General features: G+C 47.7%; 1 protein-coding gene across 2 annotated transcripts in view; it reads left to right on the top strand.

The window, feature by feature from the left end:
• PLEKHA3 (pleckstrin homology domain containing A3) overlaps window positions 1-26,435 on the top strand; it is a 290,840-nt gene that overhangs the window by 214,651 nt on the left and 49,754 nt on the right. For both annotated transcript variants that reach the window (XM_085645207.1, XM_085645208.1), the window contains one exon: window positions 13,832-13,875. In XM_085645207.1, the coding sequence (XP_085501333.1) occupies window positions 13,832-13,875 (44 nt within the window). The remainder of the gene's footprint in view (window positions 1-13,831; window positions 13,876-26,435) is intronic.

The following is a 26,435-nucleotide window of genomic DNA, read 5'->3' as shown; positions in this document are numbered from 1 at the left end:
CTCACCATATCACCATTTAGACCCAGCCATATGCAAATCAGTCTTGACCCTGTGCCTCATGGGAACAGTCCAGATCGAACTGCCAAGCCAGGTCCTCCCTGGACCGGAAACAAGCATCCTGGGACTGGTTTCATGGTATTACCCCTCTTCAGCCAGGCTAGCTTGAATCCAGTGGCACAGTGAGCAAGGGACCCTTGCCTGGGCATACCCATCCCACTTAGGACGAAAAGTGCTACGCAAACAATTGATGAACATAATGCTGAATGAATCATACGTTCACCCCCAGTCAAGAGATCTGGGTTAAATCCATTGTTCTTTTGCTCACCATGCCACCCCAGTTCAGGCCCAGCCATATGCAAATCAGTCTTGACCCTGTGCCTCATGGGAACAGTCCAGACCGTACTGCTAAGCCAGGTTCTCCCTGGACCAGAAACATGCATCCAGGGACCGGTTTCGGGGTATTACCCCTCTTCAGCCAGGCTAGCTTGAATCCTGTGACAGTGAGCAAGGGACCCACGTCTGGGCACACCCATTTCATTTAGGGCGAAAAGTGCCCGACCTGGCCTGGCAGTTCGGGCTGGACTGTTCCCATTAGACGCAGGGTCAAGACTGATTGGCATATGGCTGGGTCCAAACTGGAATGGCATGGTGAGAAAAAAACACGATGGATTTAGGCCCAGATCTCTGTACTGAGGTGAATGTATGGTATGAAATTGTTCTGCATTCTCTCCATCAACTGTTCTTTCCGCACTCCTATATATGGAAGCGGGCATAGAGGGTCGGTACGTCCTGGTACAGGGAGTGCTGGACAGGGTGGACATAACCATTCTGAACACATACGCCCTCAATGTAGATGGTTATTCCTAATAAAGTAGGCACAACTGATGGAGAATATGATTGGAGAGGCTACTATCGGTTGGTGACTTTAACTGCATCTTGGATGCCAACATGACAGGCGACTCACCCCAGAGCCACTACTAAACCTGGATTGGTAGACATGCTGACTGATGCAATGCGTAATCTAAGATGTGAAGATATGTGGCGAGAGAGCGATCCGGGGGTGAGGGAGAGAGAATAGTCCTATCATGCGGTCACTCATGATAACCTACAATCAGCTGGATCACGCGCAGGGTACCGTAGACGTAAGGACAGGCAGTTAGACGATCGCATACCTGGATAGATTCTTATCTCACCACTCCCCGATATTGCTGGAGTGGAGCGAAGCACAGGTTCAGAAATAGAGGAAGTAGTGGCGAATGCAGACGAACAACCCTACTGGACGTGCCATTTAGGCAAATGATAGGTGAAAAGATCACATAATATCTGGAGGGCAATTGGGGCTCGACGACTAGTAGGAGTACTGAATGGTAGGGGTTAAAGGCTGTCATTCGAGGGGAATGTCTAGGTAAGGTTGTACTCTGCACCTGCAATTGCAGTGTGTGCTTTGGGACCTGGAGACTAAACTGGTGGAGGCCCAAAGAGGGTGTGCTGGGGACCGAAGTGAAGGTAATTCAATGGTTGTGATTAAGAGGCACTTGGGAGACACGTGGGTTAGACTGGACCGGTTCATGCGGCGGGAATATTGACAACAGTTGCACCGGAAGGGGCACAAGCGTAATAGGTTGCTGACCTTGCTGCTTAAGCGGGAGATAGACAGAAGCCCCATTGAAGCGCTCCGTTAACTGGATGGGACCATGACCAATACCCAAAGCCTTATTAATGACACTTTAGGGGATCACTTACAGGACCTCTATGGTGGGTGGAAGCTGTCACCAGATATCTGGATGGTGTGGACCTCCCTGTGTTGCCACCCTTATTGTGAGACTAATTGGAGGCCGACATCTGCCTGGAAGAGATTAGAGAAGCGATAGGTAAAATGAAAAGAGGGAAGACACCGGGGGATGATGGCTTCTCGGGAGAGTTCTACCAGGCTTATGCGGAGCAGCTGGCGGGTCCGCTACTTGAGGTACTCTGAGGTACGGGAGTGTGAAACACTTCCCTGTACCCTGAGGGAAGTTGTAATATGTATGGTCCCTAAACCTGGGGCAGGATGCGACAGATCCATCTTCCTACAGGCCCCTCACCATGCTCATCGTGGACACCAAGGTATTATGTAAGGTCCTAGTGGAAAGGTTGACTGACGTGGTGGTAATACTAGTGCATGAGGACCAGTGTGGTTTTATGCCGGGGTGAAGCACAGCCTTAAATGTGCATAGGCTTGCTCATGTGCTGCTTTCCGTACAGGGTCATGACAGGGAGTTGACGCTGGTGTCTCTAGACACTACTGAGGCCTTTGACAAGGTAGAGTGGCATTGTATGCAACACGTGCTCCGGAAGACTGGGTTTGGTCCTCAATTCTGTAAATAGATGAAGTTATTATATATGGCAACCAGCGCTAGGGTTCATATTGGGGGAATGATGTCTGACGAATGGTGTGTGCGGAGAGGCACGTGGCAGGGCTTCACACTATTGCCGCTCCTCTTCGCCTTGGCAATGGAGCCATTGGCGGCAATGTTTCGGAAAGCTATGGCAGACGCAAGCATTGTGGTGGGGGATGTTATGCATCTGATATCCCTCTACGCAGATGATGTTTTGTTCAATCTGCAGCACCCTGTGGGGAGGATATCGCAGGTTCTTGTGCGATTGGAGACATTTGGGGAGGTGGCGGATCTGCGTGGTAATAAGCGGAAGTTGCTTGTGTTTTCCCTGGGGGCACTCGAGGGGTCGCCTGGGATGGACCTGGCCCCTTTGGGGTTTTGATGGGAGACCTCTCCCTTCTGGTATCTTGGTTGGCCACACAAGGGAATACCAGCGGCGGAATTGTGTTGAGCCTTTGGTTTGACTAAGATTAATGACGTTGTTTTGCTTCCGGAACACACTGCCGCTTTACATGATAGCGGTGGCGAAAATAGTGTTCCTTCCCAGGTGCTTATATGTACTCCAAAATCTGCTTTATACACTCCAGTGAGTTTGCTCAAGACATTGTACAGTTTGATGATTTCCCTTGTGTGGGCTGGGAGGAGGAGTCATGTCGCACTGCCCTAGCTCAAACTAAACATGTTGGGTGGGCCTCCCAGACCTAGAACTTTACTGTTACACATCCAAACTGAAGTATGCTGGCACATGTCCGTCTGGGGATGATAACTGAGAGATGAGACTGCTGCGCGATACCCACAGCGCGCACTCCTTGATGGAGCTGCTCATTCACAGATTGCGCACGCCAAATTGTACTCCTTATCTGGCCAGACAGGTGGCAGAGTTGTGGTAGCGAGTGGTCACCAGTGTGTTCTAGCGACCGCCATTCTCTAGGGAGCTAGACTTGTGGACGCTGCTTCCATTCAGATGTAATGGGGAGGGCATGTCCGTAGTGAGATGGAGGGAGGGGATGTGTGAAGCGCTGGGTGATCTATACGCTGGGGAGGTGTTAATCACCTTTGCGCTGGCACGAGAGGCATTTGCGGAGGGAATTGCTGCAATATGATAAGCTGGCAAGCACGGCGTGGGAAATCTGTGTTTCCCGAACAGTCCCCGATTGACGGACACCTTACAGCTAATGCTAACAGCAAGGTCGATGAGGCACATGGTGACTCACCTTTGTAAGACACTCAGGGCCGATGGGACCTCGACAGTGCATGTGGTAAGGCGAACGTGGGGGGAGGAATTGATGGCACCCCTCATTGATCCAGAATGGAGTTCGACCTGTGAGTTAGTGAAGAAAGTCTTGTGCTGTGCTAGATGCAAACTGGCACATTTCAATTATGTGCCTCTTGCATACTTAACACCAATTAAATCTAGCAGGATGTATGTGGGTAAGGGGCAGACTGTCTGTGCAGAGGAGAAGGGGGCCTCCTTCTTGCATATGGCATGTATATGATAATTGGCTACGGGTGGTAGCGAAGGTGAGAGAGGTGACAGCGTTGGTAATGGAGAAATCACCCCAGGTCTACCTGCTTGCTACTATTAAGAAACCCAAAGGAGGCAAAATGAGCTGGAGGTTCCTACAGTTGGCTTTAGTGTTGGCTAAAAGGTGTGTGACCAGTGGGTGGTTGGGTACTCGGGCCCCCTCCATCACACTGTGCTACAGGGATGCAGAATAGTGGGCCATAGCTGAAGAAGTGGATATGAAATGTAATCATATGGACGACAAAATACAGGAGGACTTGGATATCTTGGCTACATTACTGGAGAACATGCACATGGTCGGGACGGGAACAATGACCAGAGTATGCAATCACTGGACACCGAGTCTTCTAACGTCCGGGGGGATGTGGGAATGGCAGCTGTCGTTGCAGGAGCACAGAGTGTGGAGAACTGGAAGGTGGAAACTAGGGAGTACCCCAGAATGTGAGAATGGAGGGGTATGAATGACTGAATGTGGAGGGAGGAGCAACAGCTGAATTGAAGTTATCAGCTGGGTGAAGACGGTAAAGAGGGAGACGTAGGACTGCTTTCCTGTATTGTATCATTGATGATGCTGTAACTGCATAGTGACTGTACCATTTCATGTTACCGTTGTTGTTCTTATTCATATTGTATTGCTCATTGGCGGAGAAGCATATGTATATGCATGTCATTATTGCAATACGTTGTATTGCCTCAATTTGGGTGAGCTACTAAAAAGAATTTAAAAAAATAATAAGCCTTCTACTAGCATTTTAGGGAGCTACTATTGTTATCCTTGTTAAGTTTAGGGTAAAAGCAAGTATCTGAAAGAAACACGTTAGTTAGATTCCTTACCTTAGAATATCACCAGGCGTCAGGCTGGATCCGGAAAGATTGTTCGTCAGCAATACCCTTGCGCGTCGCTAGGCGTCGTCTGCGGCTCCGCGTGCGTCGCCGTGATCGCCGGGATGACGTCGTCGGAGTACTTAGACGCCGCCCTTGCGCGCTGACGTCCGTTCTTCTTTTTTCCGCGCCAGTAAGCGCTGATCCGGGAAGAGCATACCCTTAAGTCACTTTCTGACTAAACGTTTTTGACTTTTTTGGTTCATCTTTCGAGTCAACCTCGACTCCTGGTGCCGGTAGGGATGCCCGGTTTCAAGCCGTGCGACGCCTGTCACCGACTGATGTCGGTTACGGATCACCACCGTCGGTGTCTCTACTGCCTTGGGGCCGACCATGATGCCGAGTCGTGCCCCGACTGCCGGGCCTTGACCTCGAAGGCTAGGCGGGAGCGGTCCCGCAAGCTCCTCGAGGTCCGGCAGACTGCTCCGCGCCGCTCGAGGTCCCGGTCGAGGAGGTGGTCGAGGGACCGGTTGCGGAGCCTCGGCCATCACCGCTCGTCTGGTTCAAAGTCCTCGCATTCAGATAAGTCTAGGCACATAAGAAGAAGTTGAAGAAGCAACATCGCTCTTCTGTCTCCCCTCGCCGGTCACGTGACTCGGCTGAGGGTTCGGGTGGCACCACCCGCACGGCTCCGTTGGAGCCGCAGGAGTCTCATCCGGCCCCATACCCTTCGGTCTCTGGGCCTAATGCGACTCCGGGCGAGATTCAGGACTTCCTCATGGCCATGAGGAGTCTCGCTCCGCCGTCGAGGCCTGCCGGCGCGCCTTCGGGCCCCGCAGGTCCAACTGGGAGGCCTGGCGAGCCGGCGGCTCCGGCGCCATCGTCAACTTCGTTCCCGATGCCGCAGGCCCCCGTGGGATCCAGGCCTGGATCCCGGTCGACGCCAGTTGACCTTACGACCCTCCGCCGGCGCCGACCCCTATGGTGCCGCCCCCGGCGCCGTCTTCGGATGACGTCGTCCCCAGTTTTAGCCCCGGTCCTGGTCCGGCGTCTGAGCGGTGCCGCCCGGCGCCGATGGATGAGCAATTCATCTACCTCCCGGCTCTGTCCTTTCAACCGGTCTACCAGGAGTCGGATGACGGGGACGACTGTGAGGGGTCTGAGGACCGTCTGGCACAGCAGTGCCAGTTTGATCAGGACTGGGCAGAAGAGCTGGGGGATACCAGTGGTCTTGACACCTCCCCTGACACTGGCTTCGTCTCTCCTCCCTCCGTGGCTACGGAGGAGGGTGCAACCTACTCTGTAGTGCTGCGCAGGGCTGCCGAGGCCCTTCATCTGGAGCTCCCTGCAGTGGCCGTGAGGACTAACCTCCTCACTGAAGTGCTTCAACCGCCAGTAAGCTCTTCAGAGCCTTTACTGCAGTTCAATGAAGCACTGACTGACGTTCTAATGGGCACCTGGTCCAAGCCCTCCACAGTCACTCCTGTGGACCGGAACGTGGCCCGGCGCCACTGCCCTGCACCGGGCGACCCCAGCTTTTTGTCGGTGCACCCCACCCCTGAGAGCCTGGTTATCCAGGTCTCTACGTCCCAGACCGCCTTCCCGTCCGCTCCTCCGGATCGGGAATCCAAAAGGTTGGAACAGTTTGGGAAGAAGCTGTTTTCCTCCCTCAGTTTGGGGTTGCGGTCCATTAATACTGCGTGCCTTTTGGACCGTTACACCCACTCCTTGTGGGATAAGGTGGCGGACGTGCTGCCCTAGTGTCCGGAGGAGGGCCGGACACGGCTCACCCAGGCTCTTGCTGAGGGGAGGGATGCAGCACGGTACTCGATTCGATGTGGGCTTGACACCACGGACTCGCTAGGTAGGGCGATTGCGTCGACGGTGGCGATTCATCGCCACGCCTGGCTGAGATCTACAAATTTCTCCAGGGATGTACAGAGCACTCTCATGGACATGACCTTCGATGGCCGTCGCCTTTTTTGCGACAAAGCGGATAGTGTGCTGGAGCGCTTTAAGGACTCCAGGGCTACGGCCAAGTCCTTGGGCCTCTCGGCCCGCGCTCACAAACTCCCGCTTTTCGCCCCTTTCGTGGCCAAGGAAGGGGCGCCCCCACACGTCCGTCTAGCCACAGGCCGCAGAACCAGCCTCAACGCGGTCATGGACGTGGATTCCGCCAAGGCGGAGCAGGGGGGACAGAGAGACGGTCAGCCCACATCTGCCCCGGCAGCATCTGCCTCAAAGCCTTCCTAGTCCGACCTTTCAGGCCCATTCCACGCCAGTGGGAGGCAGAGTTCGCCATCACCTGCTCCACTGGCGTACCATCACGTCTGACAGGTGGGTGCTGCAAATTGTCCGAAGGGGCTACTCCCTCTCCTTCGAGGTGACCCCTCCAGCCATGCCACCGCAGTACCACCGCATGTCGGGGGATCACTTGCAACTTCTGCAGGAGGAAGTTACGACCCTCTTGGCCAAGGGGGCCATCAAGCGCGTTCCTGACCCAGAAGTATGTCGGGGTTGTTACACTCACTACTTTCTGGTTCCCAAGAAAGGCAAAGGGGGCCTACACCCTATCTTGGACCTCAGGAGCGTCAACGCCTTCCTCCGGAAGGAGAAGTTCAAGATGCAAACCTTAGCTCATGTTCTGGCTGCCCTAGACCCTGGAGACTGGATGGTAGCGTTGGACTTGCAGGATGCGTATTTCCACATCCCCGTCCTGCCGGCCCACCGGCGTTACCTGCGGTTTACGGTAGGCCACGAGCACTTTCAATTTACTGTGCTCCCCTTCGGCCTCACCAGTGCCCCTCGGGTGTTCACGAAAGTGATTCCGGTTGTCGCAGCTCATCTGCTCAGATTAGGGGTTCCAGTCTTCCCCCTATCTCGACGACTGGTTGTTGAAGGTGGGCTCGCCCCAGGCAGTCGTCTCCCACCTCCAGACTATGGCCGACCTCCTGCATTTGCTGGGGTTCTCCATCAACGTGCCGAAGTCGCATCGAAAACGAATTTCGTAGCGCGCCCTGCATCACAAAATGCGGTGCAGCGCGCTACGAAATTCGTTTTATTTATTTAATTGTTTACTGGCCTCCAATTATCCATATTCCGGAGTTTAGTACCCCCCACCCTGCCCCTCCCTCGCCCCGCCTTTCCGCCCCACGGGACTCCCTCCACGGACCGCTGCTGCATGATCAGCCTTCTCTTTTCAAGTCCCCTGTTGTTGCTAGATTCTTTAAAGGCATTACTCATATGTTTCCTCCTGTCCCTTTCGTAATGCCTCAGTGGGACTTGAATCTGGTGTTAACCTATCTGATGTGCGCTCCTTTTGAGCCACTTCATAATTGTCCTCTTCGTCTTCTAACTCTTAAGACTGCTTTCCTGGTTGCCATCACCTCTGCCAGAAGGGTGAGTGAGCTCCAGGCTCTTTCTTCTAAACCTCCTTTCCTCTCTGTCCATCCGGTACAAGGTTGTTCTCAGGACTCGTCCTTCCTTTCTCCCTAAGATGGTAACTGCCTTTCACATCGGCCAGTCGGTTACATTGCCCACCTTCTTTCCGCCTCCCTCGAAAGAGGAAGAGAGGCTCCACCGTCTGGACCCAAAACGTGCGCTCTCCTTCTATCTGGACCGCACGTAACAGTTCCGGGTGGACGACCAACTCTTCGTTGGCTACGTGGGTGCTAAGAAGGGGTGGGCGGTGCACAAGCGGACCATCTCTCGGTGGGTCGTTTTGTGCATTAAGGCCTGTTATTCCTTGGCTAAGAAGGAGCCTCCTGTGGGGCTGAGGGCCCATTCCACTCGGGCCACAGCGGCTACTACTGCCCTGGGACGGGGAGTCCCTCTGCAGGACATTTGTCAGGCAGCTACGTGGGCCTCGCTGCACACGTTTGCTAAGCATTACTGCCTGGACAGCCAAGTCCGGAGAGATGGCTTCTTTGGCCGTTCGTTCTCCAGGACTTCCTGGTGTGATCTTGGTTCGCAGACCCACCACCGGGGTTGGTATTGCTGGGCTATCTATTCTAAAGTAAGGAATCTAACTAGCGTATTTCTTTCAGATGAACAAGTTACTTCCCTTCGGTAACGATATATCTGTAAGAAACATTAGTTAGTTAGATTCTTTACCGCCCCACCCATCCTCCCCGTTCTGCGAACTGATATCTAGGGTTAAGGTTATCCCTTTCAGGGTCCTAGATTTATGGCACCAGTGTCTGTTTCTTGCATGGCTCTGCATTCCTGGCGCAGAAAGCTATGTGCAAGAACTGATGTCGGCGTGTGAGGGCGGCGTCTAAGTACTCAGACGACGTTATCCCGGCTATCACGACGCCGTTGACGGACGTGGAGCCGCAGACGATGCCTAGGGGATATTCTAAGGTAAGGAATCAAACTAACTAATGTTTCTTACAGATATATCGTTACCGAAGGTAAGTAACTTGTTCATCATAAAGCATTGGAGAAGTTGTCGCTGCCACTTACCAAAAAGGGCTGGGGGAGTTGGTAAAGGGTTTTAAGGGATTCTGTCACCTGACTTTAAACCATACTACATTGCTTTCCAAGTGCAGTGTGTGACCAACAGGTTGTCAACAGAGGACAACAAAGATGCTGGAATTTAAAGAGGCAAGATTTGACCACTGCAAAACTTTCAACTTTTGGGATTAATAAAGGTGACACAATATTTTTGGAAACTGGGACACAGAGAGAATATACAACAAAGCACCCTGGGTTGCAAAAAAACACATGCACATAGATGGGAGTTGGCGGGGAAGAGTTGGCCTTAAATAGTTGTGTGACCTACATTAGGAGAACATCCTATGCACCTTTTTGGAGTTTAAGAGGGATTCAGAATTCACTCTGGTTATTTTTGCGCATATGGTAATGTTCTGGTTGTAGCTAAAGCAACATGGAAGTAAGAGACAAATTAATCAATGACACGATATACTGAATGTAATAGTAACCCTTGTTCTAATATGTCAGATAGTGACAGTCCTTTATCAAGCAATGCTCAAGTATAATAGGGAAGATCATTCAGATATAAAATCTAAGTAGGAAGCAAACAGTATTTTATAGTTTACTAAAGATGATTGGGATAGAGTAAACAAAATATAAAAATTGTACTACATGGATGTCTCAAAATACTTGGTCCAAACTAATGCAGTTTAATATTCTTTACCAAACTTATCCGACTCCAAGGAATCTTAGCAGGGTACATACAGTGGGGTCAAGGATGAGTGCCCAGATGTACGTAAGATGATGCTGGGGTTCTTCATATTGTCTAGGGTTGCCTGGCCCTTGTTCAAGCTGGGAAGAAGAGATCACAATGTTTACCAAACTGATGGGTAAAGAAATAGAAAGCATGCAGACTAAAAAAGTTTTAAAACTTAACTCATCCTCCTGAAATTTTTTATAGCTACGTTTTGAAGGGTCCATTAAGGGGACTGCCAGGAATGCCTGACCGAGTGAAAGACTTAAGTGGGAGAACGCTGAATGTATAGTACTAAGATACTTGGCTGCACACTTGAAACCAGGTAGTTTGCATTGGATCCATTTCTTTTAGAAGTTGAAAAACTCAATTGACACCCTTGAGTACTGTTAGACCCGGCTTTTCCAGTGGGTTTATCCCCAGGCTTGTTTTTGCTTTTTGGCCTCCTGACCCTGTTTTTGTTGGTTTTAGGACTCTGGGCACATTACCACTGTTGTTCAGTGCTAAAGTGCATATGCTCTCTGTGCAAATTGTTAATATGGGTTTCCATGATTGGCTTATTTGATTTACTACTAAGTCCCTAATACAGTGCACCATGTATGCCCAGGGCCTGTAAATCAAATGCTGCTAGTGGGCCTGCACCTCCTGATTCTTTCACCCACACAAGCAGCCTTGCAAAAGGCTCACAAACCTGCCACTGTAGTGTCTGCACGCAGTTTCTACTGTCATGTCGACCTGGAAAGTGCACCCACATGTGAGGCCCTAACCTTCCCTTTTATTACACGTGAGTCACCCTTAAGGTAGGCCCAAGGTACCCCAGTGGGTAGGGTTCAATGTATGTGAAATTAGGACATGTACGATGTGTGTGACATGTCCTGATAGTGGAATACAGTTTATTTTGTTTTTCACTATTGAAAGGCTATCTGTTCTGTAGGATAGAATGGGAGTTTATTTTATTATAAGTATAACTTTCCATCGGGAAAAGATAGAAAGATGGAGTTTAGTATGCCTGAACTCAGAATATAAAGCTGCATCTTTTAGTAAGGATGATTTTTAAATTCTTCGTTTGAAAATACCACTCTTAAAAAGTAGGTCTTTTCTTGCTTAGTCATCCTGTGTGCCTCTGCGCTGGGCTGTGTATTGACGGTCTGGTTTTGGATTGACAGGGGCTGGGGATGTGCATTCACTGTAGACAACCACGGGGGGGGGGGGTTGTTGGGGGGATTTGAGGTTTGTCCTGCCTTTCCTGGATGAGTCGGGCTGAGCTGAATAGACCTGGGTTCCATTTAGAGTAGGGGAAGGAGATTTCCTTTCAGCTGAATGGGCCTGGTCTGCCTTACACAACGCTGTCTCCACCTGCTGCCGGGATGCTGGACCAGAGAGGACCGAACTAGTTTTGACTGAGCACAGGGCTTCTCTGCCACCAGAGAACAAAGAGAATTGCTACATAAACATTGGGGCCCAGTCCCTAGAACGTTAGATAATTTCTGGAATTCAAGAAGAACCTTTGCCAAGGAAAAGAGCTGGAGAATCTGAAGGAGAAGTACTGCCTCTTTGCTGTGTGATGTCTGGGGTTGACCTGCAGTGTTTCTGCCAAGGAAAGGACAACAGCTTTTCTGTGTGCTGTCTCGCCTGCTTGAGGAAGATCTTGAAGGGCTTGAAATAGAGCTTGCCTCCTGTTCTGAAGTCTCAGGGACACAAGGACTTAACCAACCGCTCCCATGAGCTTCCATGTTGGGAGTTCTGACCTTCTAAGAGGTGCATGTTGCTGAGTTGGGCCTCTGGAGGTTGTTCCTCCTATTGGGAGATGGAAAAGAGATGCAACTACGAGAATTGTGACGAAGCGCCAGCCCGCGGCTTGAGAAATCGCTGCATGTCGCATCGCCTGCACCAACCTACGGAGTCTGAAATCACCCCACCGATTTCGAAGCATGCCCTGCTGTGCTGCAGCAAGAACCAATGCATCGTAGGACCGCGGCTGGAGAGACCAACGCAGCACCATTGCCGCACGAGAACCGACACATCCCCGATCCCCACGCATTGCACTGGGGCACCACGTCTACAAGGACACCAGGGCCGTCGTAAGAGACAGACGCATCACCTCCCCTCACAGTAAGAAACAGACGCATCACCTCCCTTCAGTAAGGAACCGACGCATCACCTCCCCTGCGTGGCAGTAAGGAACCGATGCATCACCTCCCCTGGAGTAAGGAACAGATGCTTCATCTTCCCTGCGTGTAAGGAACTGACGCATCAACTTCCCTGCAGCTGTTTTTGTTTGATATTGACGCATCCAAGTTACTTTTTTGTTGAAAGTATTGCATCTGCAGATTGCTATGGGCAGAACTCTTATTACCTTCTAAGAAGTACATTTTGATTACTGTATTGTGGATTTTTGTCATTTTGGTCTTGTTTGGTTTAGAGAAAGATTACGTATTTTTCTAAATTGGTGTGGTGTCCCTTTGTAGTATTTTCACTGCATTACTGTATGTGTGCACAAATGCTTTACACACTGCCTCTGAGATAAGCCTGTCTGCTTGTGCCAATCTACCAAGGGGGTGAGCAGGGGTTATTTTAGAAGTGTATCCCCCTTACCCTGACTAGGAAGAAGGGTCCCTACTTGGTCAAAAGTGCAAACGATTGCCAAATGGAGACCCCCATTTATAACAAGAACTCTGTATGAATTGTTTTGCACAAGTATAATGGCTGGCTGGCTGATACATATGATGATATTAGAATAAAGGTGTGGAGATGGAATCCATTACCACTGCTCCCCACTACAATGACCTAAATAAGCGAAAGTTTGATAGGTGTGCTGCCCAGGGGGAACTACTTCATGGAAACCCATGATGTGACTTATATGTATTCATTCAGTCAAATCAGCAAATAACCAAGACAGAACGACCAGAAGGTTATTAAGTTAGATGCTTTGTAATAGTTACTTCGGAATAATGTCTGTTTGAACAAGAAGGCTCCAAGGATACCAGATATGAAGCTACATTGATGCATATGTGAAGAATATTAAGCTGCTCTCTGCATTGTGATGAATCATGAAATAAAAAAAATGTAAAGTCTTTCAAAAAGTAATACCATAAAAAAACATAGGATAAGGTTATCCTATTACTTAAGAAAACGCTAAACCACATCGCAAGCGCACCCGTAACCAATTATGCTTGAAATCATTATTGGAAACAAAGGATTCAATTGTTTAAAGGATTTGTTTCCTTATTTAAATTTACAAATTGTTTATTTTTTAATACACTTTATTACCTTTATATTGATTTTCTTTATAATGGTTTATGTATTTGGATAGAATGCAGTGTGCCTTGCAAGGACACACCTGAAGGAATTTTCTTAAGTGATTTACCTTGCTTAATAGGCCTTACCCAATGCATAATGGTGGTTTGACAGATATGCAGTTGCCTGTACAACACTTGACTGAAATGGGTTTCAGTTTTGATTACTGGTGTCATTGAAGATTTCCATAACAGAATAAGGCTGTTTGTTTCTGTAGGAAATCAACTATTAACAAAACTACAGATAAGTAACTTAATTTAGTGCTTTTCATTTTAGACTCTGCTTCTGAAGTTATGATACTGTTCGCTTCAACATCGTATAAACTGCATATTTAAAGATATGTGAGTAATATCTTTGAAAGCGAAGGCAGTTGTACGAACACATAGACACAAAATGGGAAATATTCTTTGATTATCAGGATCTAGGTTTTCTGATTGAATGTAAATATTTAGTTGTCTCTTAGGACACTCACAAACAGTACCAAGTGGGACTTTAACATTTGACTATTGCTCGTGTTACATTCTTTTTTGTGTATTATGACTGACTAGATGTCTCTTTTCAATTTAGCTTTCAATTTGCTGTATGTAGTTTATCGTTGACAATGTTTGTTTTGTTTTGTAGATGAAACGCTCTCTCAGTCATCCAGGTACTTACTTGTCTGAGAGGTAAGAAAATCTCCCTTCAGGTAGTTGTATTTGTTATAAAAAGAAACACAAAAAGCAAATGTCAGTTATGTACTGTTTATTATCAAAATAGATTGTAAAAGTGAAGAAGAAAATATTTTTAAATTATGTTTTTGCTGGAGGTCCCAGTTGTAGCTAAAAAGGGTGCCTAGTAACCAAATGAAATCGGAGCAGTTTGCAGCTATATCCGGATTATGAAGTGTTATTCAAATGCTGCAATACTTAAACAGTACTATATCTTTCAGTTCTATTTTTCTGAATGATATGTGGGAGGGCAGGCCTGGGAACTCAAGCAGCCCTGGCAATTTTGTCGGGCAAGCCCCTGTGGGGGCGCAAGTGTGAAGCACTGCTGCTTTTGTTACTGGGGCCGATATTGCAGCACCACTGCAAAACTGGCCCCCAGTAACAAAACGGTACCCCATCGCTGCAAAACTGGCCTCTCCCTTTCTGCCTCCCGGGTATGGCCCAATGCCTGGTACGGCCAGTCCGGCCCCGATACATGGTATACTTTTGCATAGGAATTATCAATGAAAATCCTAACTAGCAATACGTTTTATCCTCCCTTCCCATATCCGCTTCAAGATATTTTGAATTATACTATCATTTGAACACAGCCTTTGCTCAGACACTGTAAATGAATTCCCCGCCCTTACAACAAAGAGGTACTTCCTTGCATTTCACAAGAGACTATTGATCTTCAGTGTTGTATTAAATGCTTGGCTTTCTGCAGTATTTAGACTTTTCACATATTTACATTCATTCCTCCTTACCTTTTCTCCTGCATCTTATACATCTTTAAGTGCTTACATTTTATATGTTTATAGGGCGTATATAGATTGGTTCGAGGCATGTGGGCTGCTGAATTCATATCTGTGCATAGATCGCCGCCTAGTGTTGGGTCCGGATGATTGCATATTGTTGTCCTGGAAGAGTCTTCGAAGTATCACGAGATAGGTGGCTCTTCCCCTGGACTACAGTGCGCATGGGCATCCTCTCCATCCTCAATTGTTTTTTTCCGCCATTGGGTTCGGATGTGCTTATCTTAGCTCAAGTTAGGAAAACTTTATTTAAGGCCAAAAGCCTTTAGATATCGTCGGTATTGTTTGCGTTCGGCATCGATAAATTGTTATACCTGTTCTCGAACTTATTCACCCTTCTCGGACCGAGTTTCGGTCCGAACATCGATCGATGTTCGAAGATGGAATCAAGGACTCCCTTCAAGAGATGTCCTCTATGTCACGCTAAATATCCACACGTTGATGTCCATCCGGTGTGTAACAAATGTTTATCATCGGATCATGATGAGACCAGGTGTATGGCCTGCGCCCGGTTCCGGTCGAAGAAGACCCTTCGGAATAGACGAGCGGCTAGATTGGAGGCCAAACAATCGGTGCCTAACCCGGTTAACATCTTCAGCACCGAGGATGAAGAAGTCGAGAGCGTCGAAGAGGTAGAATCGGGCCCTGCTTCAGAGCATGACTCCCAATATGACGACGATGATGAGGAGATCTTCGAGGACGAAGATGTCTTCGACGAGGTAGGAGACGACGATGAGGCCCTTGGGGCCGAGGAAAATAGCTCAGGGGAGGAGCTAGGCCAATCAGTCGATGCGGAGGCCGAGGGAGATAGTCTTGATAAGGCTCAGGTCGAGGGATCGCCTGCGGGCCTTACCCAAGATCAGTCGTATCGTTCTACGGCCCCGCCTGAAGGACCGGCTTCGAACATTTCAAAAGAGCCAGAATTATCGAAAAAGACTGGAGTCGATTCCGTGAAATCGAAACCAAAACCTGCACCGGTCAAATCGAAACCGAAAGTGCAACTGGTTCAGGTCGGATCGAAGGCATCGAAACCTTCCAATCCGTCGACACACAAGAAGGACATCGGAGCCGAACACACAAAGAAGGACTTCGGTACCGAGAAACCAAAAAAGGACTTCGGCACCGAGAAACAGAAGAAGGCCCTCCGTCCCGAGAAGACGCAGAGGCCTATAGCACCGAAGGTTGGGGCACCAACGACCAAGGTCAAGGTGGTCGATCCGACAACATCAACACCGAGGGGTGCCGAGACTGCCAAAATATCGGATCTACAAGGCGTCGATCCCAAACTTCGGATCGAAGCCCCGAAGACAGGAAAGAAACCGGAGACCGCGTCGAGGCCCGTCTCCAAAAAGCCTGTCGGATCAAAAGCACCGTCGGCATTCACGTTGCAACAGGTGTCGGAGTCCCTAAAGCGCATCAGGGAACGGGACACTCGAACCGAAAACTGGTCCCGAACCGCACAAGGTCGCCAAGGCTCACTCGGCGGCGGCAGCGATCAAGTTTGGATTGCCACCAACGGGGGCACCTAAGATGTTCGAACTTAGGAAGAGTATCGAACAACCAAGAACAGTGTCCACAGAAAGAACAGCTGTCGAAGACTCACAGGACCAGTTTATCGACGTAAACACTGACTGTTGTTCCGCAAGCGGAAAATTGTTCCAGAAAAGGCTCTGGAATCATACAAAATTCCACTAAAAAGGAAAATGGCGTCAGGTTCGACACCAGTGCTTGTGGAACCTTACCACACATATGATCAGGAACCACAATCCTTTTCTCCCGCACACTCGGAGGCGGATGCAGGAGAGGGCTATACTGAGGATACCACTTATCCTGTGGATAATGACCCTGATGAACAACAGCAAGACCAGGATCAAGCATGGGGAGACCCTAATGACCCAGGAGACCCACAAAATGCTCCTGACACTCATCTTTATAATATAAAACCATCTCCCACTGAAGATACTGCTGCTTTTAACGCCCTCATTGAAAGAGCGGCCGCAAATCACGGAGTGGAACTTCATTCTGACTCTGTGGAAGAGGATTTCTTGGTGGACACGTTCTCCACATCAGAAAGAACGGTCAAGACTCTACCAATGTTAAAAGGGGTTATTAAACATGCTAAGGACATCTTTAAGGAGACGACCAGAGCACGGGTATTGAACCCGAGAATAGAGAAAAAATACAAACCAGCCCCAGGAGACCCAATATACATTAAGGGTCAATTGCCGTTGGACTCAATGGTAGTTTCTAATGCTCGCAAGAGAGCTAACTCGCAAACTACCGGTGATGCTCCTCCTCCGGACAAGGAGTCCAAAGTGCTAGAAACATCAGGAAAGAGGATAGCAGCACAAGCAGCAAACATCTGGCGCATTGCCAACACTCAGGCACTCCTGGCCAGATACGACAGGTTACACTACGATACCCTAGAAACACTGATAGAACACCTACCAGATGACTACAAAGATGGAGCGGAGCTCCTCATCGGAGAGGGACAACTCATTACAAATGCGTCCATCAAATGCGCACTAGATGCAGCTGATACTGCAGCAAGGGCAATCAACACTAGTGTGATGTTGAGGAGGCACGCATGGCTGAAAATATCGGGTTTCAAACCTGAAATTCAAACTAATATTTTAAATCAACCGGTCAACCCAGACTTTTTATTTGGCCCCGAGGTTGACACTACACTAGAAAAGATTAAAAAGGACACAAACTGCGAAATCTATGGGGGCTCTACAGTCGCAGCAGTTTCGGAGTGGCTCCTTTCGTCGCCCCGGGAATAGAGGAGCAGCTAGAGGTCAGGGGTCCCAGCAGCAGTACAATAAAGGAGGTACCCACAGTACCTATAATAAGAACAATAGGGGTGGATATCGTGGATCCAGCACCAAAGGCAGAGGACGAGGACACAACAACACCAGGTCCTCCGCCAATAACAAACAGTGACGTCTTGTCACTGCCCCCCGACCACATAACACTGGTCGGGGGGAGACTCCAACAGTTCCTGCCAGTCTGGAGATTCATCACCACAGACAGGTGGGTCAGAGAAATTGTCCAGTACGGTTATTGTCTGGAATTAACATCCACTCCACCCAACATACCACCAAGACACCGTCCTATGTCCGCAGAGCACTTGCCATTATTGCAGCACGAAGTACTAAGTATGCTGCAGAAAGGAGCCATAGAGCTCGTGCCTATAGAACAACGAGGGTCAGCGGTGTACTCTCTATACTTCTTGATCCCAAAAAAGGATGGGTCTCTCAGACCTATACTGGACCTAAGACCGCTCAACTAATACATTCTGTCAGAGCATATTCATATGCTCACCCTCCAGCAGGTTCTGCCGTTACTCAGTCAGGGAGACTTCCTAGCAACACTGGATTTGAAGGATGCGTATTTCCACATACCCATACACCCATCACACAGCCAATATCTCAGGTTCACTCTTCAGGATCAGCATTATCAGTTCAAAGTCCTCCCTTTCGGAGTAACAACGGCGCCCAGAGTCTTTACCAAGTGCCTAGCGACAGTGGCTGCACACTTAAGGAGACAGCACATTCACGTCTTCCCTTACCTGGACGACTGGCTTGTTCAGGCAAAGTCAGCCCAGCAGTGTGCCAGCCACATATCCCACACCATTCACCTTCTTCACAGTCTGGGATTCTCACTGAATTATCCAAAGTCACATCTTCAACCCGCCCACGTACGGCAGTACCTAGGCGCGACCATAGACACTCTGGCAGCCAAACCTCAGCCAAATTTAGTGCGGATCAACAGCATGCAACTGCTGATAAAGAAGTTCAGACCTCAACACTCCCTTCCAGCGCGAGTGTTCATGCAGTTGATAGGCATGATGGCCTCCTGCATCTTCATAGTCCCGCACGCAAGACTACATATGCGCCCGCTTCAGGAGTGCTTGGCACGTCAATGGAATCAGACTCAAGGACAGTTGAAAGACCTAGTGTTGGTGAGCGGTCGGGCATACAACTCTCTGCATTGGTGGAATCCACAAAACCTTTTCAAGGGCCGACCGTTCCAAGAGCCTGTTCCACAAATAATACTGACGGCGGACGCGTCTCTCCAGGGATGGGGAGCTCATGTACTCAATTACACAGTGCAGGGACTATAGACGACACAGCAAAAGAAGATGCACATCAACCTTCTGGAACTGATGGCAATCTTCCTGGCAATGAAGGCATTCAAAGTACACTTGTGCAACAAAGTCGTGTTGATCCGAACGGACAACATGACTGCCATGTACTACATACAGAAGCAGGGAGGAACACACTCTCCACAGTTGTCTCATCTGGCTCAGAGCATGTGGAGGTGGGCCATTCAGAGGAACATGTTCCTCATGGCAGAACACCTCCCGGGCAAGGACAACCAAATGGCGAATCTGCTCAGCAGACACAGCCACCAAATGCACGAGTGGGAGCTACATCCATCAGTACTCCAACCGTACTTCCACCAGTGGGGTCATCCAGAGATAGTCCTATTCGCCACCAGGGAAAACGCAAAATGCCAAAGCTTTGCCGCCAGGTTCCCGCATCCACAGTCGCAGGGCAATGCGATATGGATGAACTGGTCCGGCAGATTTGCGTACGCTTTCCCCCCAGCGCCATTAATACAGCTAGTGGCCCGCAAACTAAGGCAACACTCAATGACACTCATCCTGGTTGCTCCAATGTGGGCACGCCAGCCATGGTACACCACGTTGCTAGAACTTTCCGTGGTGCCGCATCAAAGACTGCGGCTAACGCCCAGACTTTTAACACAGAACCATAGTGAAATTCAGCACCCAGATCCGCAACAGCTGAACCTGGCGATCTGGCTCCTGAAGTCTTAGAGTTTGGCTACCTGAACCTGCCTCCAGAATGTTTGAATATCATCAAGGAGGCCAGGAGACCCACGACCAGAGCTTGCTATGCGGCTAAATGGAAAAGATTTGTCATTTACTGTAAAAACAATGACAATCCGCTGGATGCATCCATTCAGAACATCATCTGTTACCTGTTACACTTATACCAATGCAATCTGGCATACAGCTCCATCCGTATACATCTAACCGCAATAGCAGCCTATCTTCAGAACAGGCAGCACCTCTCTTTATTCCGAGTGCCTGCCATCAAAGCCTTCTTAGAGAGACTCAAAAGAGTGATTCCTCCAACACACCCACCGGCACCGGTGTGGAACCTGAATGTGGTCCTCACCAGATTGATGGGTCAACCTTTTGAACCTCTACATTCATGTGAGATTCAATTCCTCACCTGGAAAGTAGCTTTCTTAGTGGCAATCACTTCGTTGAGAAGAGTTAGTGAACTCCAGGCACTAACCATTCAAGAGCCATTCATACAGGTTCACGCAAACAGAGTTGTACTACGTACCAACCCCACATTCATGCCTAAAGTGATATCGCAGTTCCACATGAATCAGACTATTGAACTGCCTGTTTTCTTTCCAAATCCAGAAAATGTCGCAGAGAGAATGCTCCATACACTAGATGTAAAGAGGGCCCTCATGTACTATATAGACAGAACTAAGGATTTTAGGAAAACAAAACAACTGTTCGTTGCCTTTTCTCCACAACACAAGGGCATCGCCATTTCCAAAGCAGGGATAGCCAGATGGATCGTTAAATGTATTCAAATTTGCTATCAAAAAGCTAAACGCACATTAACGATTCCTCCAAGAGCCCACTCAACACGAAAGTTAGGGGCGTCCATGGCTTTCCTAGGGAACATTCCTTTAGAGGAAATATGTAGAGCAGCCACATGGTCCACTATACATACATTTACTAAACACTACTGTGTAGATGTACATTCAAAACAGCAGGCAGCTGTAGGACAGGCTGTTCTCAAAACCCTTTTTCAGACTGCTGCAGCTGACACGGGCAGCCGCCGCTAATGGAGGGACTGCTATGTAATCTATGCACAGATATGAATTCAGCAGCCCACATGCCTCGAACCGAATATGCTACTTACCAGTATGCATCTGTTCTTGGCATGTAGGGCTGCTGACATTCATATCGCCCACCCTCCTCCCCGGCGCCTGTAGCGCCTGCAGCACTCAGAATTACTGTATAGCATGGTCATCACTTACTGTATCTACTCAATCACTGCCACAATGGCGAAAAACAATCTGAGGATGGAGAGGATGCCCATGCGCACTGTAGTCCAGGGGAGGAGCCACCTATCTCGTGATACTTCGAAGACTCTTCCAGGACAACAATATGCAATCATCCGGACCCAACACTAGGCGGCGATCTATGCACAGATATGAATGTCAGCAGCCCTACATGCCAAGAACAGATGCATACTGGTAAGTAGCATATTCGATTTTAAATGTCCTCTTCAGTGTAGTTCTTCTCCTTGAATCTCTCTGAAATCTAGACTTTAAAAATGAGTAGGTATTGGTATTTGAGATAAAGTCTCTTAAATGATGAACATAGCCCATTGGCCATCACCATATTCTTTATTGTAGGCATCCTATTTCTATTTCTATTTAGGGAGTTTTGTAAAGCGCTTGGTGACGCACAGCGGCGTGTCCCCGCGCTAAGGAGCGGCTGCTAACTGGAACCTACAGAAGTGGAATACTTTACTGTTCGAATAGTGTAGTTTTGAGCTTGGCTCTAAAGATTAGTTCAGATGGTTCAAGACGCAATATTAAGGGTAATGTGTTCCATCTGACGGCTGCAAGGTACCTAAAGGATCTTCCGCCCATCCGTGCTCTGGACACCTTGGGGACAACAAGGCGTCCCGAGCCAGAAGATCTGAGGGAGCGGGACGGTTCATAAGGTGTCAGCAGTCCTTTCAAAGGGAGAGGAGACCTCTCGTTGATGATCCGATGGCACATGCAGAGTGCTTTGAAATCAACCCTACTTCTGATCGGGAGCCAGTGCAAGGACCGAAGGGCCACCGAGGATGCGGCTCTTCTGGGTAGTCTAAGTACTAGCCTAGCAGCGGCATTCTGTAGGACCTGTAAACGGCTCAGATTCTTCTTCGGAGTCCCTAGATAGAGGAGGTTGCCATAGTCCATCTTTGAGGTGACTAGTGCATGCACAAGGGTTTGACGGGCCTTTACAGGTAAAAACTTCAATGCCTTCCTGAGACTTTTGAGGGTCCCAAAGCATGATCCGACCACCCGGTTGATCTGAGGGCCGAAGGTCAGGTCGGAGTCGAACCAAATGCCCAAGTTCTTTGCTTTCAGGCATGGGATAGGTGTTGAGCCAAGGCATGGAGGCCACCATGCCGACGTCCACGCCGATCGGTCTCCCCCCTACGACAAGCACCTCGGTCTTATTTCCGTTAAGCTTAAGGCAGTTTGCGGACATCCAGGCAGCTAGGTCTTGCATACAGGCTCTGAAGATGTCCGCCGAAAGATCGGGTGCGCGCGACAGGGAGATCACCAACTGCGTGTCGTCGGCATAGGAAACCATTCGGAGGCCGTAGCTCTCTACCAAGGAGGCAATCGGGGCTACGTAGAGATTAAAAAGTGTTGGGCTCAGGGACGAGCCCTGCGGCACCACCTGGTCCAGAGCAATTCGCTCAGAGTATATATATCCTCTATATCCTCTATATCCTCTATATCCTCTATAGTTACCTCTATATCCTCTAGTATCCTCTAGTATCCTCTATAGTCACCCTTCTTCCTTATGATAGGTTTCCACTAGTCCTCAGCAAAAATTGTCCTTTTATGTGTGGCTAGAGTTATTCGATTTGGTAAACCATTTTGATGTAAGAAGCTGTGGAAAACATCACTCCACAATATAAACTTCTCTTACACAGGGTTATGGTGGATTAATAAGGGATAAGTCATTGCCTCTGATAGATAGAATTAGATTTTTTTTGCAAGCCAAATAACAATGTGAATGGTAATTCATAAACATAAAATAGCATGTGTATTTCTAAAGTGCACGAATCACCCAAGGGTATCAAGGCACTAAATAACAGATGTTTATTGTTACCCAACTCCATGGTACTCATTTTATCGACTTCAGAAGGATGAAAGGCTGAGTGGACACGTCGGGATTTGAACCTGTGATCATGAGGTTGAACACAGGCCCCTACAGTGGATGCATTAGTCCACTAAGCCAGCAGAGAAATGCATGTGCCCACGATTTCCTTTCTAACTTTTTGGTACTCTGGTGGTTTTACCTATGAGCACTACTTGCTCCCAGCCTCCAGTTCATAGTGTCTCAAACACCCTCGCCTGTACGCTTTTCGCAATGTTTATTGACACCCACTCCCGCTAGGAGCTCAAAACTTGCCTCATTTGAAACCGTTGCCAATGTTAATTCCTCTGCCTCTCTCCAGGTGGTCACTGGGTGCTGGGATTGGGTTTGGTGTATCTTCTGTGTGGCATGTCTCTTGATTTGCAACAGGTTCTGTTTGGGTACCCTCTTCCATTGGCTCTGTTTCCATGGCCCCACTCCCCTGACTCTGGTTCTCCTGCTGTGGTTCTTTGTCGTCTCTGGATCTACTCTAACCTCTTCCTCCTGGCTTCCCAGTGTTTTCTGTTGCCTCCTCCTCCTCTTTTCCCGCTTTCTTAGTCTACTAGCTGACCACTCCACTACTTGGTCTGTTGACTCTCTCCTTATTCACCCAACTCAAAGTAGTAGCTGCCGGTTTTTAAATCCTATTGAGCCTAGATGTCCTGCCTTTCTGCTTCCAACTATTGGGAAGTGAACCGTACTGGCACCTGGAAGTGAGAGAGAGAGTCTGCTAGGTCCTCATCGCAACTTATGGAAGTTGGACCTTCTATTTAATCAAAAGTTGTATCTGGGTCCAAGGATTTCTGACATGACAAGACAGGTCTACAGAGAGTAAATCCATTTTATTTATATATTTGTTTGCAGTCTTATTTAGCTCTGGCCAGGCTCCAGTTCGTGTTAAAGCCCTGAATAGAAGAATCAAGTTATACTGTAGATATTGAGTATTTCCGAGAAAGTGCCAGCAAAAATAAACTGCTCAGATTTATAGTATAAATTTACGTACATAACTGTCAAATAAATCATAAGCACTTTGTGATATTCTACTTCTCTGAACAAATTCAGCAATACAATATTGTAGAAAGTATTATAAGAAAAAATTAGACAATGCTGATAAGGTTTCTTTGGCCCTAAAATACAAATCGAGATAATATCAGTCTTATAGGGAGTTAGTTTAATGGCATTGAGCAGGTCTGAGGAAGGCATTTGCTCTTAAAATGAAGCTAAATTTACCAGAAAACTTTGGGAGACATGCCATCCTCATTACTTGGTTTAAATGGTAGTTGCTAGAGACAAGAATTAGGTTTAGAATTTTATTGAATTCTCAAATCTGGTAATTGAAGGTGAAAAATTAGGAGAGGTAGAACTAGCTAGAATGATTTTACCCGTTCAAGCCTGGGAAAGCATAGGGTGAAGCTGTATTTTTAAGGATAGTAGTACGATTAGGCGACTAAGCCTTCTTAGCTTCTATTGTAGGTGGACAAAGGAGGAATTAAAAGAAAGTAAGAATTTCAGTGCACTCCCACAAATAAATGTTAGCCTTAAAGCGAGGGGGTGAAACTATCAGTTTTGGACATTAGCAGGTTTCTAAATGGTAATGAGGTGTCCTTAACATTTTAGAGTTTCATAAGTTGACAAGAAGTATTTAAGTAAAAGGTAATGTAATTTAAAGGGAATTTGTATAGCGCCCCGTTACTCCAGGGAGTGTCCTGGTGCTCTCCATTTCAAGTGTTGACTGGCTAAGAGACCTAACCATTACTCCTCATTAAAAAGCCATGTTTTCAGTTTCTTCTGACACTGGGAGTTGACTGAAATGACCTGCAACTGCAGGAGGAGTTTGTTCCATACTGATGCTCCTAAGAATGAGAAGGACCTGCCACCCGTTCTGGAACGCCAGGTCCTTGGGATTTTGGCCAGAAAGAAATTTGTTGAAAGAAGGCACCTACATGGTGCATAGAAGCAGATCCTTGCTCTGACGTACACAGCACTAGTGTGATGTAGGGCCCTATGTACCAGTAGCCGGGTCTTAATAAGGATCCTGTTCATAATTGGGAGCCAGAGCAGTGCTCTTAGATGTGGGGACATGTGTTCTTAATGGCAGGCCGTGAAGAGTACGTAAGGTGTGGAAGACCTAGAATTCATCTGAAATGTAGGCATTTGGCAAGGAGGAGAAAGATGCTTCAAAATGCATGTTTTCAGTAGCGATTAGTTATATATGTAAGAAAAATATGGGAGGCTGACTAAATTGTAATAAATAGACTGCAGAAGTTGTTTCTGATAAGGATGGAAAAACAAAAGAATTAAGTGCTAAGATAGGACAAGAGTGGTGCAACATGGGCAGTTCATACTTGTATATAGTATTCATTGCCTGCAGGCTCCTTAATTGTTATTGTGGCAGCTAAAGGGAGATCATGAGCTTCTGGAAACTACCACCTAATCACAAGCCTCCCTTTTGTGGCTAAAAACATACAAAAGTGTGTTTCTTAGACTAAGTGATGCATAACCAACTCAAAGCAGTCTACCAGTTTATGCTTTGAGACATCCTTGATTAAAGTACTTGTTTGTGACCGTGCACGTCCGTGACTAGGGAAATGCAGTCTTCTTGTACTAAACTTTTTGTCAGACTGTGACATGTTTTACTAAAACCTACACATACTTAGAAACAGGTTAGAGTCTAGCTTCAACATTGGAGGGCCACTACAAACCTGGTTCTGGACGTATCTATCCATCTCATACCTGCAGGTAGGAAATCTTTCTATCCCGAAATCATGACTTACAGAGTACCTCACGGATCCATCCTGACCCCCTGTATTTTTCAGCTTATGCCACACCCCTTGGAAGCAGTGAGAAAACCGGTATTAATTTACAACCCACTTAATATGCAAAACCTTTCCAGATGAAAACAAAGTTCACGGAAAAAATGTGCATTTAACATCTAGAAGCTAAGTCACAAAGCAGACGACTTTTCCCCAGAGAAAGTAATGTTGGGTTTTAAGCACCAACAGAACAACATTAGAGTCAAGAAATAATAAAACTAATTAGTGGCAAGGAGAATACATCCTCAAACAAAATAACTGAAAAATGGTCAAACTCAGATTAAGAGAACTGAATATATATATATATATATATATCTATCGCTGCAAGCTTGCACACAGCTTCGTTTTCCACTGGAAAGAAGGCAAGAGTAGACTCAAATTTTCTTTGATTTATTCAGCAATCACCATATTTAGTATTTGGAATCAAAGCATTGATATAAGGCTGTGGCTGCAGTTGACTGGAACCTAAGGATTTGAGATTGATCACAATGGAGCAACGCTGGGTACATCTGGCAAGTTGCACCAGTTTGAAGTGTTTATCCTGGAACTTGAAGGGTTAGACTGATCCAATATATCTGCCAAAATTATCATATATCCTTCCACATTATTTACAGTGTAAATTCAAATATACACTTGAAATAGAGTAGACGGAAAGTCCTGCATCCACCAAACTCTAAATTACTCCCTTAATATTTTTCTTGGAATCGAACTCCCCCGGCAGCCTAAGGTAAAATGCTGTAGCTTGCAAGAATCCATCAAAATCAGATACATAGGGTACAGGTCCCCTTTGAAGCCTTGTTTTAGAACTGTAAAGCTCCATGTTGAACAAATTTGTAACCTGACTGCTGAGATTGGTTTCTCCTGAGGGTAATTTTGCTGCTTTGTCCCATATAACTTCAAACCTAGTGACTTTTGTTAGGTAAA

The sequence above is a fragment of the Triturus cristatus genome, chromosome 3_1, assembly GCF_964204655.1.
Source record: "Triturus cristatus chromosome 3_1, aTriCri1.1, whole genome shotgun sequence".
NCBI lineage: Eukaryota > Metazoa > Chordata > Amphibia > Caudata > Salamandridae > Triturus > Triturus cristatus.
This window is presented reverse-complemented; position numbering and strand designations above follow the sequence as displayed.